We start from the raw sequence: 20,312 nt of genomic DNA, 5'->3' as shown, positions 1-20,312 counted from the left end.
CCTGGTTTGAAACAACTAACAGTAAGCTTCATGTATTTCAATTGAAGTTAAAGTAAAATACTGAAGTGTGTAGTTTTCAAAAATACATTTATGACAAAAGCAATTGGGGTAAAAATTTATGCTGCGTAAAACATCCTTCAGCCACAGGATGAAATCCTTCAGAAAAGTGAACAGTGTTGTGAGGAAAATAATTATGTACAGTATCTGAATTAGATTCAGCTTACCATAGCAAGGGTAATATCCTTTATGTACGGATGTTAATTCAGATTAATTGAAAGTCAAAGTAGAAGAAACCTTTAACTCCGAGAGATCATAAAGCAAAACACCTCATTGGCAGTCCATACTTTTAAGTAAAAACGACGCTGACTAAGCAAGCCAAATCTGCAGTGGAAAGCATTCCCAAACAGAATAAAGGCACAAGGGATATCTTTAAATGGCAGGAAAAAAAATGTCCCATCCACACTCAAAATCACAGATACTGTGGAGGGTAGCGAAGGGCTGAATGACAAGGACATTGGTTAACTTTCGAACTTATTGTACAGAGAAGTGAAGACCGATTCTCTCCTTCCACATTTGGAATGACATAGGTATAATATTTTTTGAATTATTTCCATTAAAAAATTTAGTTTAATATCAGAACTATATAGTGATGTTTCTGAAAGATTATACAGGTAATCAGATAATTCCTTTCCGACCATATATCGTGAGGGACAAAAATGCATGAACAAAACATTAAAAGAAAAAAATGAGCAGGAAGACACATTTCTCTACTAAGAGAGAGATGGAAGGAGATTTTGTCCAAGTCAAGAAATGAACATTAATCACTGAAAAAGCTCACTTGAACAGAAAAAGGACTCTTGCAAGCAGCACCTTCTACAATGTAAACTTTTAATTACCATGTTATCTACACAACAACCTTCCCAGTCATTTTTGGACATCCAGTTTGCACAAACTATGTTCATTACACAGTTTACCTAAATCACAGCTAATGGAAGGACAATGAAACCAACACCTTTCTACTGTAACACATTTATTACAGAGACTTGGTTACATCAGCATTAGTATTATTGTGCGCCACCAAGCTCACACAGATAGCACCGTCCTCACAGCATCACTCCACGAGATATATTACATGAGATATTGTGATGCAACTTTCCAATTGTTGGTACATTAGGCAAGTGGTTCCCAGCCTCTCTCAGATTTCAGTACTGCTCAAGAGTACATTTATTTAGTGCTATTTCATGTACTGTGTACCACCTGTGTGCTATTCTTTAACCTTGTCAGCTAATATCAAGTCTCCCTTGGAAGGCTGCTATGCATCACTAGTGATACTAGGACGTGGTTTATATTTAGCCAAAGGTTGGGAACCACTTCAACAGACAGTCAAAATTCTTTACAATGCTCAGGTGTTCTTTAAATCTCGTTAAGTCTCTGACTAATGTCCAAAATTGTTGGGCTTCACCACAATGGATGTTTATCGCCTGAATAACCGTATTACATGATTCACAGGTCACTATCCTACCAGTAAATGAGCCAAGACTACTGATAAACACTGTATTAACAATTTTAAATTTATATCTAATCTTTCAGGTGGATAAAATACTTTGGATTTTTTCAGACATAAACTCTTTGCTATATAAACAATAGATTTTCCAGCTACTTTAATTTCACAAAATGTAAACAAAATGTAAACAACAGTTTAACTTGGAAAGATACCAGATCACATCTATGACCATATCATCAAGAATACGCAGTTCTATAAAAGACAGACATTAACTCTAGTCACTACTAATGACAGCAATCCTTTCAAAACCCAAGAATAAACAAACGAAAGTTGTGGTGAATCTATAACTGTTCTGTACCTCTATAACACACTATTGTCAAATTCAGATTTCCTAACACAAGGCATGTCATTGAAAACTTAAGATACTATGCATGAAACTGAAGACACAATGATAAATGAATGAACTGACATTAATAAAAATGAAAAATAGAGAGATATATGGAGACAATAGGAAACACTCCATTACTGGCAGGATTGTAATAATAATGACAATAATAGTAATGATAATTTAATTCACCTATTAGCCTAACAATTCAAACTGCCTTGTTGTGAAAAAAATAAAAACAAAGGAAGAGAATCGCACAGCGACAGAGCGGTGTTCAATAATCTTTACCACCCATCACAAAATGTATGATAAGTGATAACATTTTGTTATTAAGCAAGCTAGGTTTATTTCATTATATACATAAATATAAATCAGCTTATAAATGATAAAAGAACAAAGACTCATTTGTTCTGAATGGTACCGTTTCAAAGTCTTTTCAGAATGTTTGCAAATATTTTCCACATCAGTAGTAAATTTCACATCCTACAGCTTTGCAAATTTTCACGCTTTAAGGATTACAGATGACCAAACTTATGCTTCTTGTTGGATAAAGTAGCATTTACAAACCTTCCTAAAAGCACTCTGAGGTGGCCCATTCAACTCTAATCTAAGCATAATTGTCAAGAATATATCTATGCAAGAATATACTACAATATTAAGTTAGGGTAACGCTATTAAGGCAGCAGCATTGATGTTCGGTTACCTGACACCTCCACCTCCTGAAAAATGGCACTCTCTCTATTAGCCAGGAAATCGAACACTGCCAATGCAAGGTCACTTTACTACAAATCTACAGTCCAGCCCAAAGTTAGGTCATAGTTTTATCAGAAATAAAATTAAGGCAACAAAATAAAATACACTGGATTGGAGCAACATAAAAATATAATGTAAAGAAAATACAATCTGCTAAATTCCAGCAACAGCATGGGGCTAACTCTGAAACACCTGGTAGACACTAATATTTGGAGTGTCTAACAGATGGCGTCATATTAGTACGGTGCTTTTTTTACGCATTTTTTTTCCACGTTAGGCAATGATGGAGAAAACAGTGTCCTCGAAATCACAGTTTTACACAGCTGTGATGTTGGCTCAACCATCATCTTTCGACGTTAACTCAATATGGAAGAGCCTTTACTTGGTAGAACTGAAGGTGGCAATTAATATTCAGTAAAATCTTATTCCAGTGCAACTGAAGCAAACAAAGAGACATCTTGTTTCCACATCCAAATAAATAAATAGATCAACTTTGCTTCTGATGTACGTACTTATTTGCAAAACTAAGTGTGAGAAGGTCATAACAATGGCAGTGAAATCCATCAAAATATACATGAATATAGAAAGACACTATGATCAAAGGCATTGAAATTTGATATCAATTTATTGGACTGGATTTGTTTTTCTCTTGGCTGACAGCTCCTTTGAACAAACATCTTTTTTGACAATAACAAAACTTGTGCATCACCAATGGCTCATATAAATATTCTTCAGTTTTGTGATCAATCAACTAAGAAGTGTTATAATTTAGTGCTGAAATTGAAACAATTTACACATTTTCATTACATTACAAGAGGACCAAAAAGTCCCATATATTATCAAATAATGAGCTAGATTTTACGTTACCAACATTTGTAAGTTACGTCAATAAGATAACAAATGTCTGTCATAAAATTAGGGAAAGAATGACTTTGCACCATGCATACATCATCTACTAGAGTCAAACAGCATACAATTCAAGATTTCCAAGTGGAATTTTCAATGCGTTAAATTTTTTGAAGATTTTAATTGTGGATTTAAACACAGATCCATAGAGAGAAAAACATGGAAACAGCATATAACGTACCTTTATTTTTCTAGAATTTTTCTAAAACCTACAAAAAAAGTGTTTCAAGTCTCAAAGATCAATAAAACTACAGGCACTTATTTGCAGAGACTGAATATCAGAAGGTAGATTGTCTCCATGCTTACTTTTTGACGAGTAAATAAAAGATGTGACTATAAATACAAACTTTTTACCATCAACGTTGAATTGGAAATAAATTCAAACATATTGTATGGATCCATATGAGAAATTTGTTTATTTGTGTGATGATTAGTAGTAGTTGCAGTAGGTTCTGGTGGCAGCGGTGGGATTGGGGCCATTTACATGAGCTTTTGCTTGGCGCAGTCGGGGCAGAGGATGTCTGCCCCGTCGGTAATGAAGCCCTTGCCCACCAGGGAGCCCTTGCACACGGCACAGATGAAGCAGTCATTGTGCCAGTGCCTGTCTTCGAAGGAGATGAAGCGGGTGCCACCAATGCCTGCAAGACGACAACAATCATTTTGAACGGGATCAACAAGATTAAACACAAAGTAATCCTTCTACACTATTTCCAAATAAAATAAAGTTTTCCAATAAATCACTCATTTGTTAGCAAGATTCTAGAGCATGGTTATCAACTAAATTAAAAGAATGGATGAAAATAATTTTAATAACATTTAGGTTTCCCGAGGTTAACTCAATGAATTCTGCCTCTGTCCAGTGAATCCCAAGAATGCTATATTTCATTAGTTTCACACTGAATGCCAAGAGATGAAAATCCACATAATGAGGCATCTTGGCATGCATTGAAGGATGCTTTAAATGCATAACACTGGCTTCTAAAACACAGATTGCCAAACATACAAGTCTCAATGTAATAACCAATCTTAAAAACTTTTAAGGTGACCTGTATCCCAAAGCAATGCAAATGAAGTTGTGGTCTGATATCTCCAACTACCCTGAATCACCTCCAAGAGCCACTTTTCCCCTCTTACCAGTGATGGGCTTAGTGCAGGCTGTGCACCGCTTAGCGAAGAGCTCTCCGAAGCAGTCAGCGCAGTAGGGCTTGTCATCCCTGGAGGTGAAGCGTTGGCCGGCCAACGAAGTGTCACAGTGAGTGCAGGTGAAGCATTCCCTATGCCAGGGCTCACTCTTGTAGGTCACACCGCCTGAGGTGATGATCTGAAAGGACGGAGAGTCTTAATACCAGCCTCTTGCGAGGTAAAGATGATGATGAGCTAGATCGTGTCCATTTTCGAACTAAAAATTCACTCTCCACTTTCCAACTCTGGAACTCCAAAACTATTTGGTGTATCTAAACTGGTATTTTCTTTGGTCATAGAGGACCAATCTGCATAAAGGTACAGACAATTTTGATTACCTTTTCCACACCTATGTTCAGCAAAAGTGGTCACTTTTTATTCGTATCCGTTTATCTTTTGAAAATATGACTCCTTAAAAATAGTGATATAAAATGCAAAATATTCTAAAATATGATACTACAGCGAAAATGGCAAAAATATCTAAAATGAAGGGAAATACAGAAAAATATACTTTCGAAGCGCAGTCAAAACACGTGCAATAAATTAATTACCACAAAATAAAATTCACTATAACTAATTCTGAAACCTTTCACGGTAAAATATACGCCCATGAGTACGTTTCCTACACTAGTCATAGTGACTGCAGATTAACAGTGGACAAGCTGCCACAAAAATGAGTAACAGAGGCACTAATCTTCTATGAAACATCTCTACAGGACATCAAACATTTCCGACATCATAATATCAAAGCTGTTCGAGATTTTCTACACAATCAACAAACAGCAAACGCCTGTGGCTGGTACAATCACTTATACGCTAGCAATCTTTAAAAATTACTCCACACTGACAAAAAAAAGTATGCTTGAAAACTTTTAAAAAAATTCTCAATAAGCTTATTCCAAATAAAAGTCCATGGTTAAAGACAGAAGCCACGATTTTTTATCTGCTCATGAAAGCCGCCTTACAGGAAAATCAGAAACGGAAATGTTTCACTTCTAAGAGACATTAATTCAGTACAAAGTAATCTATCTGAAAACTAAAAACCAATAATGCATAAGAAGGAATGACAACGAAATACAAAGAGAAGAAAATCTATTCGCAGCTTAAAATCAAGATTCTTGAAAGCAAAAAAGAAGGAATGCTGAAAACGACTGTAAGGTACTTATCGATCTGCAATTGAGCAAGGGAGGCCCGGGGGTCCTGGGGAGGGGAGGCCACAAGAACGAGTCGAGTGAAATTACCTTATTACACTTGACACAGCGAGTGGCAAATTTATCCTCGTAGCAGGCGGCGCAGTAGATATCCTGGTCCCTGGGGATGAAACTCTTGGTCCCGATGGGAGTTTTGCACACGCAGCAGCAGAAGCACTTCTCATGCCACTGGCGGGCCTTGTATTCCATCTTCTTGTTGCCTGGTGGGAGAAAACAAAAATGTAATGAGACTTCCTTAGCCGGGGATAATTCATACATCACAAAAAGCGTGATTATGTCAAATGTTCTCTCTTCTCTCCGAAAGAAATACAATGTAAAAATAGATTGCAAATTAGGAATAAATTAGGATCAAAACTAAATAAAACATCAAAAGATAATGGCTACCATTTAAAATGAGAAATATATGTAATTAAACAGAATATAAACTACACTCAAAATAATCTCATTTTAACAATATTCTCAAATTCATGACATTATGCTAACTATCAACATGACAAAAATGAAGATTAAAGGAGACTAATGAATTATAGTTTAAAGTGGAAATGTAACGATTGCTAGTTGAGGTTTCGTTAAGCCTCAAAGAGGTTCACCTGCTAAAAACTCACTAATCCAGTACGTTGATCGACTATATTTTTGTATATTATAAAGAGAAAAGTCAATTATTTTATTCAAAGTAAAACTGGACAGTTTTCTAACACACACACACACACACACACACACACACACACATATATATATATATACACATAGTATATATTAGATTTATAAAACTTAAAATATCGTTAAAAAGGCTTATCCACACACACATACACACACACAAACACACACACTAATGAAAACAAGGGAAACTTTGCAAACTACCTAATTCAACTCTGAACTTCAATGCCAATTAAATCAATTGTCCAGTCATTGCCAAATCAATTCTGATATATATATATATATATATATATATATATATATATATATATATATATATATATATATATATATATATATATATATATATATATATATATATATATGTGTGTGTGTGTGTTTTACATAAATGTCAAGGAAAAGACAATGCAACAGATGGCAGGATGTTAACAAGTTGGGTAGAACTTACTTGAGAGAGGATGTTAACAAGTGGAGTAGAACTTACTTGAGAGAGAGAGAGAGAGAGAGAGAGAGAGAGAGAGAGAGAGAGAGAGAGAGAGAGAGAGAGAGAGAGAGAGATGCAATCACCGAGAAATAGCCTATAAACGCATGAAATAAATTGCAAAAGAAATGAGCCTCCTCTAAGGGATCGTACAATAGGTTCCCTCCCACTGGTAAAAGATATCCTTTGAGAGAGAGAGAGAGAGAGAGAGAGAGAGAGAGAGAGAGAGAGAGAGAGAGAGAGAGAGAGAGAGAGAGAGAGAGACGCCAGAAAGGAAAGGCCACCGGAGGAAGGGAATGCCATTAATAATGCAACGCAGCCACACCGCTCCTAAGGCAAATGATAACCACAGCGTCGTGACTAAGATATTCCAGAACAATTCCTTTCAATTCTTTTATTCATTTTTTGACCCTTCAATCGTTCTCGTGCCAAATGCTTTCAGGTTCTTTTTCTCTACCTTGTCTTTTCTCTGTCACAAAGACACCTGGGTAATAAACAAGACATTCCTCCCAACCATCCATCTTCATTCGTTTCTAGGAAAATTCATTCTCGCAGACCTTCCCCCGGAGTCTATTCCCCACCACCACCCCCACCCAAACCCAGGCGGCCTTGATCTATCTCTCTCTCTCCCGAATTGAAAGATCGATGATGATATATGATGATACATTATGGAGTCCAGCCTCGCTTTGCCATAAAACGGTCATACTTTCCGGAATATCGGTTAGAATTTCAGGAATGCAGGTTAACCTTGCGGAATGCAATTGAAATATGTAGGTTGAACTTTATGGAACACAATTCAAAACGTTCAATATTGGTTATTCAAGTTGAAGATATTTCAGTTAAACTTCCTTTATCAACAATGTCGGTCGACTTCCTCAAATGTGGGCCATACACACTAAATATGGGTCAACATTAAAAGAATGTCAAGACTTACGAGATTTTAATCCAAATTTCATTTATATCGAATAAAAAAACTCTTTAAAAACATCAGTCACTTTTATAAACACCAAACAGAAATAATTCAAGTGAATATATACGCCTCCTTGTCTGAATAAAGTAAATGCAAATCAAACTCTTAGACATTATACGAAGAGGTTCCTGGTAAGACGTTAAATAAAGAGATTTTGCGTCGAATGGCGCGAGACAGAATGATCTTCCATTCAACTGAACAAATATAAAATAAATTACTTTATTTCCTCGCTGGCATGGCTTTTCGATGTTCGTGACATGAAATTAAAGGAAAAGCTTAAAAACTGAATTAAATGTAAATGACCCCATCACAGATGAAGCGATGAAAGCAGTTTTATCATTCCTCTGACTATAGTTTGTTAATTCTGAATACTACTTTCAGTAGCTAAAAAGAAAATAAAATACAATAACAGTAATTCTACTAACAAATGGAAAATATTTTCTTGTGCAATATTATGTACGCCATTCCTTACACAAATTCACTCCATAGAAGAGACAGACCACGAACTGAAGAGGGAATATTACATTTCTACTTCATCCCATTTTCTCTTTACTCCTGTTCAATATAAGGCCAACTTCTACCGCCCTCTGCCAATTAGGGATGTCTGGGAGATCCTCTACTGTCAAATCAACCCTTATTGTGTATTTTCAAGCGACAGAAGTTCACCATTTTTCCACCGAACTCTTTAGAAAAGAGATTTTTTTCTCGATAAAATATATAGTTTCTTGTTTAAAACTAAACACACTCAACTAAGATCCTTTCACTGTTTATCTTACCACAAATAAGTTCTTTTAAATTATCGAAAAGAACTAGAACCACTAAATTTCTGAAATAATCATGCATGCCGAAAAATAAAATCGGGACAGTATTCACCCCACTGCACTGGTCACGAGAATTACACCCCACTCTTTCGTAAATGTTACAGAGAAGCATTTATCAAAAATTCAGCCGAAACAGAATTCCTGCTGCATAAATGGGCAGGGGTTTAACTTGAATCATTAAAGTTTCCATGGCAACCATCCCGAAGTACTGGCCGAGTGAACTTGGAAATTAAAGGGCGCTCTGGTTCTTAGGATGAATTTGATTTCAGAGGAAACAATAGTTAATCAATTACATGGTAATTCACGAAACATATTTATATGTATGTTGTGTGTGTGTATATATATATATATATATATATATATATATATATATATATATATATATATATATATATATATATATATATATATATATATATATATATATATATATATATATATATATATATATATGTATGTATGCATGTATATATGCATGTATATGATATTTATTTAGGCATGAATCGCCAGACCAAATTCTTCTTTCTAGAGAAATACTATTACACTATGCCTCCAGTCAGCAAACAACTGGTGGGCGTAATAAAAATAGGGGGAGAAATCTCCCCCTAGCCTGGCAGAAAAAAGTTTTTCTAGCGAGAATTATCATCATCTTTGTTTCCTTTTTCCTTTATGCTTTTCTGTCCAGAATATGGTCTGGACATTTTGGGCCATTAGATATTATGGGTCAGGAAAATTATTAGCCCACTCCTGGAGGAATTTCGGCAGCAGGCCACTTCTTGGTTTTGTACTTCTTCCGTATTTTGAAGAACAAAATTCACAGTATATATATATATATATATATATATATATATATATATATATATATATATATATATATATATATATATATATATATATATATATATATATATATACCTAAAAATTCAAAGTTCTTATCTAGCAAGTGGTAAAAAGACTAGTAAATACAGCCATGAACCAACACAAGAAAGAATGACTTTAGTGGAAACACCCGACGTCTCAAAATAGAGATTCTCTCGAAATCAACGCCTTCCATCTCTCCTTCGTCTCTCACCGTCACTCATGCTGGAGACAAAGTCCTTTCCAAATAGTCGTCTTGTAAATAGTGCCGTTCTCGAGAAAGGACATTCGACAAGACGGGCATGGCGGGGGACAATGAAGCACTCTTCATATACAAAGAGATTGGAGCGAATCTTTCTTTTGCACTTTTTACTTCGTTCTTTGGTTTCTTTCTCCTGTACCTCTTTTTCATTTTTTTTTCAAACAACGAATTACCGTAGTTGATAATGAGGTCGACAACTTTCTTCTTTTCCACTTAAATTTTCATACTACTGGAACTTGAGGTTTACAAAAAATTTCAATTGGTGCATGTAAACATGCAAGCAAAAAATAAAGTTCTAAAATGTAAAAGAAAAGACTTTTTTAGCGTTTTCAAGAAACATTCCATGTTGCTTAAAATCTTTAGATTAAATTTTGATCTAGTTATTATTTCTGTTACTTCTTTAAATTTCTACTGTGTTCAATGGGAGTTTTATAAAAAAAAAAAAAAACTTGAAATTCTACATCTAGAAAAGGGGGTTTGAAAAAAAAAAACTTTCAAAACTGTCAAAGATATTCTGTGATTCTAAACAGGATCTCCAAATACCATCTTCTAAATTAAAAAGGGACTCATATTCCGGAGTTTAAAAGGGAAACCATGGAGCGTTTTGTTGTATCAAGGGCATCTACAAAAATATCTCGAGGAAAGAGAGAGAGAGAGAGAGAGAGAGAGAGAGAGAGAGAGAGAGAGAGGAACCCCTCCCCTCTCTCGAAGGCGACCATAATTGATTTGGGCCCAAGGATGGAAACCCCTACTCAAGTCTCACATCGCCTAGATTCCCTAAGGGACACTGGATAGAATCACTCACATTTACGCAACATCCCCTAGCAGAGAGAGAGAGAGAGAGAGAGAGAGAGAGAGAGTCTTTTTTCGTGAATAAAACACACAACAGAAGAGGTTCCAACTAATGAGTTTCTTTTCATGGTGCCACACTCGAGGGGTTTCGAGGTCTGAACGGGTCTTTGGACGGGTAATTCCTTCATGAATTGACCTAAAAATAATTATATGGATACGAGAGAGAGAGAGAGAGAGAGAGAGAGAGAGAGAGAGAGAGAGAGAGAGAGAGAGAGAGAGAGAGAGAGAGAGAGAAACGTTAAAATCCGTAAAATGAAAACCTAAAAATGTAAACTCAATACTTACACACACACACACACACACACAAAAAAGAAAAACTTTCATAACAAAAAGAAAAGAAAAACATAAAATCAAGACGTTAAAACAAGCAAAAGACACGCAAAACATGCAAAAATATACCATGTTCATATCCCCAGTAACAGGAGGGATATTGAAAAGAGAATCAAACAAAAATCGGGCTGGGGCTTGAGGCTAACTGGGGAAACGGTGTCAAGGTTAGAAAAGTTTCTCATCTCCCTAATCTCTTATGCATTAGTAATTTTAGAATCCAGCTAAAAAAAAATTTTCATATATTGGGACTGAAGGAAAACAATTTTTCCAGTTACCTTAAAGTCAACCTTGGGAGAAAGGGGAAAATGGTCGAATGCTAAAGAATAAATTCTAATTCTAAGGGGAACTTAAAGCTTTACTTCAAAACACAAGACACTAAAATAAGATTAACGAAGTGGCACACCAAAGAACATACTTGACGGTCCCCGTCCTTGTCAATCTGACAATGAGAACAAACTTTCTTTTATATTTCTCTCTCTTACCAGAGCTCGATCTTTCACCTTGAAAAAGTCCTTCGTGATAAAATATTAAAACTATCAGCGAGTAACATTTTTAGATTAATGCAGATACGTTTAATGCTATCCCTCTCCAAGATCAATTGATTCTCTCTTCTTCTTCAGTGTGCCACGTCTCCCGAGACTCTGGCGATCAGGACTTCCAACCTTTGTCTATTTCTTGCCAGCTGCATCATTTCTGCGATAGTTCTCTCTCTCTCTCTCTCTCTCTCTCTCTCTCTCTCTCTCTCTCTTTCCTTATTCTGTTTATACCCTCGTTTTCCATGCCAGACATGAGCTCTCTAAACCCACCCTTTCAACACAAGCCCCAAAAAGTTTACCTAATTGTTTTCAGCAATTTCCTCTATGTCCATTACAGCAGAAAACAAAAAAAAATTTAACTCTCCGTCCATGGCACAAAAAACTTCCACACATGTTTCTGCTCCTCCTGTCTCTTTTTCGTCATCTTACTAACAATCGTCAGCTCACTCCATAAAATAGGATTGACAAATCTTCATAAATTATCGCTCCCTCCAATCATAGCTTCTATAAAAGAGAAAGATTTCTTCACTATAAAAAATAAACCATGAAACAAGAGAACTGTCAAGGAATGAATTTACGAACCCAGTTTTCGATGAATTTTGTTTTGCAAAAGTATTTAGACCAAAATTCTTTTCCAAGAAACTGATCACACACATTTTTCTTCCCAATTATCTCTCCTAGGAGCCACCCCTCCTTCCCACACCATCCCAGAAGCCTATACACACCCCATCCGACAGAGCCCAGATAATGGCCACCTGATCTCTTCATCAAATCCTCGAGCCATAGGTTTCAAACGCTCGAGCTAAAGGATCTCTATGTTGGGATTTCTCTCGGTGGGAAGGACGACCGCGTCCGATTCCGTGCGTCACGTATTTCACATGAAACTCCCCTGTTGATCCGTCCTTACGGTTTTAAAGGAACGAACGTTTCGGAATGTTCTTCTATAAGTATTAAAAGTTGAATCTTCTTTTGAGAAAATAGGACTCAGAGAGAGAGAGAGAGAGAGAGAGAGAGAGAGAGAGAGAGAGAGAGAGAGAGAGAGAGAGAGAGAGAGAGAGAAGGCCTTGACATTCCTAAGAGAATAAGTAATGGTTAACGACTAATCCCAATAATCTCACTCACTTTCTCTCGGACACTAAAAGATAATACGAGTCAACGAAAATGCTTTTCTACCACAAACTTTCACTTTCGAAGAACAATGAGCCACATTAAGAGCGTAATTTTATACTTGTGGCTAAATGAATGGCTACAAAAGATCTTGCTGCAGGTAAAGAAACCTTCAATCAAATAAAGAATAAACACATCGAAGGTCGATTCAGACAGTGTTAAAATCCAGATTTACTGTTTTCCAGCCAGAAACATTTTGATAAACTTTCAGCCAAAATTTAAGTATGTATATATGCTGAATAAATACACAGACTACTTACTACTATTACCACTACAACAAAAACCAATAATAACGCATTAAGTGTATGTATATATGTACACTCGGAATTTTGTACTGCTACAGGATACACCTAGCTTTCATACAGCATACTGCCACCTATCACAGGCGTTTTTTACGATATTCTTCATTCCACCACAGTGGAGAATTTTCCAGATCAAAATTATGATGTTAAGTGAAAAAAGATTATCATTTAAGCAAACCAAATCATTATGTGGGGGGATACATATTATCACAAAAATTATTGAACAGTAAATCATAATCACTTATTTAATTATAGGTTTAACGCCTTAATAATTCGTTTTGCTTTAAAAACGCATCAGTACGTGATTTATTTTTTAGCTAATCATCAACATCTACAAGATGGTAATTCTAGCAATTGCGCATCACACAAAAATGTCATTCCTTTTGATATGATTCATTAAAAAGTCACTGATACACAAGACATAGCAATGAATTATGAGAAAAAAATATATTTCGCAGTGCTTTTAATGCTTTTGAGCTTCAATATCTACTAACTGGAAATGGACATAAATTTAGAGAGAAAACGAAATGTCAGGAGAGATTCCACTCACCTTTCGCTTTCGTAAAAGTTAGTTTGAATGAATTAAATTTAGGAGAGAATGTATCCCAGTTAAAAAAATGAATTTTTTTTTAACGAAAAACATTATGTTACAAAGCACATAATATTTGTAGTCTCGATATACAAAAGCTATTTTCAGCTTTTCAAGCAAACTGCAAAAAAACTTCATTTAGTTGAAATAATTTTAAAGGAATGCAAACCGCCTAGATACAATGGTTGCGCCTATCACGTCATGACACGGAAAGACTTTAAATTACTTTAAGACTAGAAATCCACAAAGAAAGTCCAAGCATCTTACACAAGCATAGGCACCAGAAGCCGCATGACTCACAGAAGACGAAACGTGGGTCAAAACCCATGATGAAGGGTGATGGTGAACACAGCAGCTGGTGGTTTGGCGACGGTGAAAAGATCAGGTGAGGCTAATTAGCACGTGTTGATCCGAACGAGTCACTATGATTTGCACGTGCGAATGCTAAATGCTCTACTTATCCACTTATCCTCTCCATTCCCTTGGATACTGTGTCAGTAACACACGAATATGGAATTCTCCATCTTTCTTCTTCTTCTCCATGGTGACATTTTCATCCAGGGATTGAAAAAACTCCTCAAAACTTACAAAAATATGTAGCGTTTGGGCTTGAATCTCTCTTCTCTACTGCCACTTTGAAATCCAGGTGGAAAGAGACTCGGCGAAGATTCCGATTATATTACCAATACAGGGGAAAAATGAAGAAAGTTTTGCTAAAATGGCGTCATCTCATTATTTTCCTTCACAAGGAAAACCTTAAATTCTTCAGAATGATGACATTAATGATTTCTTGAGAAAATAGGCAACCTCTTTCCTTTGAAGTTTACTTGCCTTTATTAAAGGGGTTGAATTATAAATTACCGTTTCACATCAAGTTGGACTAAGTTTTCGAATGTGTGGCCGAACAAAATATGTTAGTCGCAGTACTGGCAGTTGGCAGAGAGAACGTTTAATTTAGCTGCATGACGTTAGGACCAACATTTGAAAATACTTTTCTCATCAAGAAACCCGTTTTACTCACTCTTGAAAACTTCACATTATATTAGTCTTTTGTTTACTTAAACATCAAGTTCTGTTTATTTCTACTTGAAAAACACTTATTTCTCCTCCCCTTAATAAAGGGTTAAAAGTTTCTTGTCAGTGATCACAATCTTTCAAACCTTCGAGAGGAACGCGAACAATACACGCACTCTACGAACGTCAAAGAAGAACGAATGCACAAGGATGACGGATAATCACGCACACGAAAGTGTCCATCGAATGCACAGACGCGCGCACACAACCTCACAGCTGATCGGGGCAGGAGTAAAATTGACACTAATGAGTGTGTGGCACAATATTGACAACAGGTGCCACCCCTAATGTTTCTTAACTTGAGTAACAAGGACGCGTCCTTCCAGATGCATTAAGCTGTAATTTGTGTTGACAACTTAATGTACCTACACCTTCTCGGGGATTATCTGCTAGTGGCAAATTCCACTGGAGTACAATGCATTTGCTTAAATGAAGAGTAACGTTTTGTTTTCTAATGCAGTTTTTCTATCTAGATGATATGGCAACACTCTCTGAATATAACAGTTAAGTCTTCACTTGTCATTTGTAAAGAGATTACAATTCCAGTGGAATAAATACAAGATATTTTCAAAAGCTCTTACACTTCTGCACAACCAAATACATGAAAATTGTTCAGCTTTTTCATTATCAGGATCTCAGCACATTCCTGAATGACTTTTACAAATCCCGTGACACAGTTACAAGTTCATACCATACAAAAAAGCAACATACAGTACACATAAACGTACCATATCCGTTTAGGTGCTGTTCAGCACTTTTGGGGATGCCAACACTAGTCCACGGAGATTAGGCACGTAGCATAATGTGTAAGGGAAGTCACTTCTTTCAAAGAAAGCTCAATGTCAAGGTAATTGCTAGTAACAGAAGTTATATGACCAAAATGTCTGGTATTAAAGTCACTTATCTAAACACACTTTTTTTTTATAAGAATTTGTATATTTCTAAACTATATGTGAAAATATTATGTATTTCTATTTCTTAACCTTTTCGGCAGTTGTACTATTTGTACTTTTTGTATGTACATGTATTTTGATTTTCTGTGTCTATAAAACACTGCATTTCCGCACTTATAATTGCTATTAATGGTTCCAATAACTTAATGTTCGCGTTAATTTCCTAATATATATAAAATGCACAATTATTTCCACATTTACTTTAAAAATTCTTTCATAAACTTGCATAATGTTCTATATTTTTTCCAATAGGTAAATAAAATGAAAAAATTTCTGTTTCCGAAGCGGTGTCCTGATTTTCAATAAATATCAGCGACTTCATTTCCAGAGTTAACGATATTAGTCTAGTTCCTGCATTCCGAGATAGAAAGAACACAATGAAGCTAAAATATTATTCGGAGACATGCAATTTATATCGGAAATCATTGGGGTATTGCCCAGAGAGAGAGAGAGAGAGAGAGAGAGAGAGAGAGAGAGAGAGAGAGAGAGAGAGAGAGAGAGAGAGAGAATGTGCGTATACGCTTACTTGAATTTAAACCGAGGTGCTTGATATACGGGACCATGATTAAAGAGCTGGCTGGAGAGAGAGAGAGGGGGGGTGGGTGGGCGGGGAGTTAGAGGCAGTGTGAGAGAGAGAGGAGGATGGAAAGAGAGAAGGGATGAGAGGAGGAGAGAGAGCAGACGATCCCTATCCAGCCGTATACGGCATGCCCGACCCAACCTTATCGAAACAACCAATAATTCCTTGTTTAAAATCAATAGAAGATAGATGACTAGTAAATACAAGTTTGGACAGCCAAAGAGAATACAGACATATAAGCATTCATATAGACAACGGGGAATATACAATGAACCGAGTTCAAAAAAGTCTGAATCGTTGAGAGAGAACCCGACCACCACCTCTGCAGACAAGCGCAAACATACGCTTTCATTAAGTAAAACGCCCATCCGCCCGCCATCCCACACAGCCACCACCTTTTCCCCTCGGCCCGTGTCATTTTTCTTCCATTCCCTCGCCCCCATTAAATTCTAAGTAACCCAGACACACCCAAACAAAGACGACCTTAAGCGACCATTATCTCAGTAACGGCTAATGACCGACTTTGCTTCTTGACCCAGAAAAGTCTTCAGCATACATATTATCTTGCACTAGTCCACTGCATAGACGCGCGCACACGTTCCAGACGAAGGTCAGGTCACGCTGTCTGGCCGGATAGCTTATCAGGGGGACGTCATTACCACCTGCATGGCAATGCAAATGGCCCGTTGAACAGTTTACATCGCATGGGATTTTCGACTTAACGGCTTTCAGGGAAACTGGGATATATATACGCGCTCAGGCCTGCTCATTGTAATTCTACCCGAAAGGTGTTCTCATTGGCGGAGACGCCTTCCTCTCCGTCAATCAGAGCGCCCCTTTTGAAAGTAGGTCAGCGAAGGTGAGCGTGGAGGGATAGGAACAGAGGGATGGGATAGAAACGGAGAATCAACCGGTTTCCTGCACCCCCAACTCCTCACCCTCCCATACCACCCTAACCCATTTCGTGCGTCTAGAGTATTATAATGAAAGGGAAGTTTACAGTACTTGTTAGCTCAACTTATTTTCAAATAAGTTCCTGACATTGTTACGCACGCGCTTCAGTCAAGGGAAAAATAACATGTCAGAGAATCCAGGTTTCACTTAACACAACTCCAGAGAGAGAGAGAGAGAGAGAGAGAGAGAGAGAGAGAGAGAGAGAGAGAGAGAGGCAAATAGTATGTCACTTCCTTTCGTCCTTTGCAAAAACAAACAAAAGCACACTTTTACCCCAAAAATACTTCCCGACATCGGCTCTTTCGGACCTTCAGTAAACCTACACATCTGACTTCAAACTTGTGCCCAGACCAGACTTTCTTTCCCAAACAATTCGCTTTACCTTTCGTTTCTTCCTTTAGGTCCTGATATTTCCTTATTCTTGCACTTATGACGCTTATGTGTTTATCCTTCTTACTGTACACTCACAAAAGTGTACGTAAAGACTATGGTGATTCAATACACATGCACGCACACTTTGAGCACACACACACACACACACATATATACACATATATATATATATATATATATATATATATATATATATATATATATATATATATATATATATATATATATATATATATATATATATGTGTGTGTGTGTGTGTGTGTGTGTGTGTATGTGTGTGTAAAGGATTTCGTTTAAGGGCCAAACATGATAGCGAAGCATGTTTGACCACTTTTTATTTATTATCTAACTTCGCTCAGAATTCAAAAATTCGCACAAAGACGTAAACATAAAATAAAATGTAGGTTTGCAGTCGATGAAGGACGAACCAGGTGGTAACACAAGACTATACCAACAGACACAGCAATATCAATTATTATCATCATTAGAATGAACAAGCAAAAAAAAAAAACATACACGGCCACGAGAGAAGTACAGCGTAGCACAGAAGAGCAAAATAAAATTAAGCTAAATATATTATAAGGAAATGAAGAATACATACTATTATCACTTCCAAATCAATAGTTGTTCGTGTTCAATCCCTGGGCGGAGTGGCTCTAATTTAATAAAGGATGTGGGAAGGTTTTACATAATGGGCTAATGCAAGATTTACATATTAACTGTCAAACATAAAATCTATAAACCTGAAATCCGTAAGGACTTTTCCCAGCGCCATTAGAGAATTCAGATTACCAATAAGAGAGAGAGAGAGAGAGAGAGAGAGAGAGAGAGAGAGAGAGAGAGTGTCTACGGGGGTAACACTCAATTTTTCAATTGTAACACAAATTATACACGGATTCCTATAAAATTCAGAAAAATAGAGCTGCACCGTATTAAAACGACCCATATTTCCAGAATTCATTCTAACCGTGAATTAAAAACTGAAATACAAACCTCGAGAAGAAAAAGGCACCCAACAGCCAGAGGCACCCAAAGTCTACGGGGTTGCATCATAACATTTAACTTCCCCTTCCTCTTTCTCAAGCGCGAGACTATTTTAGGTCACTGGCGGCCATTTGGCTTTCAACATCGTATATTTTATTCTTCTTGTCCAGGAAAAAGAAGGTTTCACGATACTTTTCTGGATTAAATCAAGTAAATGACAGTTTTTATTTAGGTTTAGCGTCCTGATGTAATTTTCATTTCTAGAGCGCCTCTCCACAGTACCCTTCAGGCTTCTATCATACCAACATTTCCAGCAGGATGTTCTAGAAAGAAAAAGATAGTATTTCCTAGAAATGTTACGCATTACCTACAGACTGTATAAACATTTTCTGGCAAGAATAATACCCATACGACAATATCTGTAATGTGAAAAGCATTATGATGGTATGGAGTAAAAGTAAAGCGACTCGGATGTGGACTTTCCAGAAAGTCGAGTGTATAACTCGAGAGAAGCATCCCAAAAATTGAGTGACACAACGACAAAAAACAGACCAAAAGACGATTCCTTCTCTCTCACATACTCTTTCTTTTCCTGATTTTCTCAAGTGAACAATTCTCTTGTAGAAGAATCAGATATGACGTTTTTTTTTTTTTTTTTTTTTTGTGAGGTCGCCTTTCCTTAAGCCTCGTGGCGTAGAAGAGAAAGAGATCTCCGAATCGCTCAATAATTTACACCAAATCTCTACCTTATGGGTCGATAAAGCACCACCTTCTAGGCTCTCAGAATATCTAATCTTTTTTTCTCGGCGAACATGTCTTTCTGACACGTGAGACTGAACCACGGAGTAGGCCTACTGGAGGAAGGAAAGATCATTTCTTGGCGTATTTTCTTCCTAGCAATAATTATTTTCAACAAAATCAATCTAACCAAATCTATTTAAAAAAGCAACGATTCTTGTGAAAATAGAAAAAAATAAAGACCTGTCTGTATGAAACATGAAATACAAAACTATTTCCAAATAAATTTTTGAAGAAGGCACTTGAAGAAGGCACAAAATACTAAATCTGCATTTGGTAGTAAGAAAATCGAAAAGCAAATAGATCATATATAGCTCAAGCAAAGGGTGAAGAGCCCAAAAGGCAAATACAGTAATACTCATAGGATTCCAAACAAAAAATATATATAAATGTTACCTTTTATATATTTTTACTTTCAAAAATAAATATAACCTTGATAACGAATGTTCCATTACCATGGTCATACTAGAGAGAGAGAGAGAGAGAGAGAGAGAGAGAGAGAGAGAGAGAGAGAGAGAGAGAGAGAGAGAGAAATTCTCTGAAATTCAATGGTGTTCGACGAGAGCAACCTTATTGAAAAAGATCGTCACGTTTTCCTTTTCTGAGCCATACGACGACGTTTTCTTTATTCTGAGCATTACGAACGTTTTTTCTTGTTCTTTTTTTTCTCTTTCACCCTAAGCCTTACAAGTACGTTTTCTGTTGGTAGCATTGGCCTCTATGTCTTCTTATCTCTCGTGAAACTCGCCAAGAGACTTGGTAATGATGAGGGGGGAAAATACAATCCGATCCCTTTCTTTTCCCTTTTT

General features: G+C 36.6%; 1 protein-coding gene across 8 annotated transcripts in view; it reads right to left on the bottom strand.

Annotated features, from left to right (window-relative positions):
* Positions 1-1,013: 1,013 nt before the first annotated feature.
* The window catches only part of Lmpt (Limpet), a 586,877-nt gene continuing 567,578 nt past the window's right edge, over positions 1,014-20,312 (bottom strand). For all 8 annotated transcript variants that reach the window (XM_067122164.1, XM_067122165.1, XM_067122166.1 and 5 more), the window contains 3 exons: positions 5,972-6,141; positions 4,683-4,869; positions 1,014-4,186 (listed from right to left, as the gene is read on the bottom strand). In XM_067122164.1, coding sequence (XP_066978265.1) covers positions 4,029-4,186; positions 4,683-4,869; positions 5,972-6,141 — 515 coding nt within the window. In that variant the 3' untranslated portion in view covers positions 1,014-4,028. The remainder of the gene's footprint in view (positions 4,187-4,682; positions 4,870-5,971; positions 6,142-20,312) is intronic.

This window comes from Macrobrachium rosenbergii, chromosome 20 (assembly GCF_040412425.1).
Source record: "Macrobrachium rosenbergii isolate ZJJX-2024 chromosome 20, ASM4041242v1, whole genome shotgun sequence".
NCBI lineage: Eukaryota > Metazoa > Arthropoda > Malacostraca > Decapoda > Palaemonidae > Macrobrachium > Macrobrachium rosenbergii.
The sequence above is the reverse complement of the archived record's forward strand: the minus strand, read 5'-3'. Positions and strand labels throughout refer to the sequence as shown.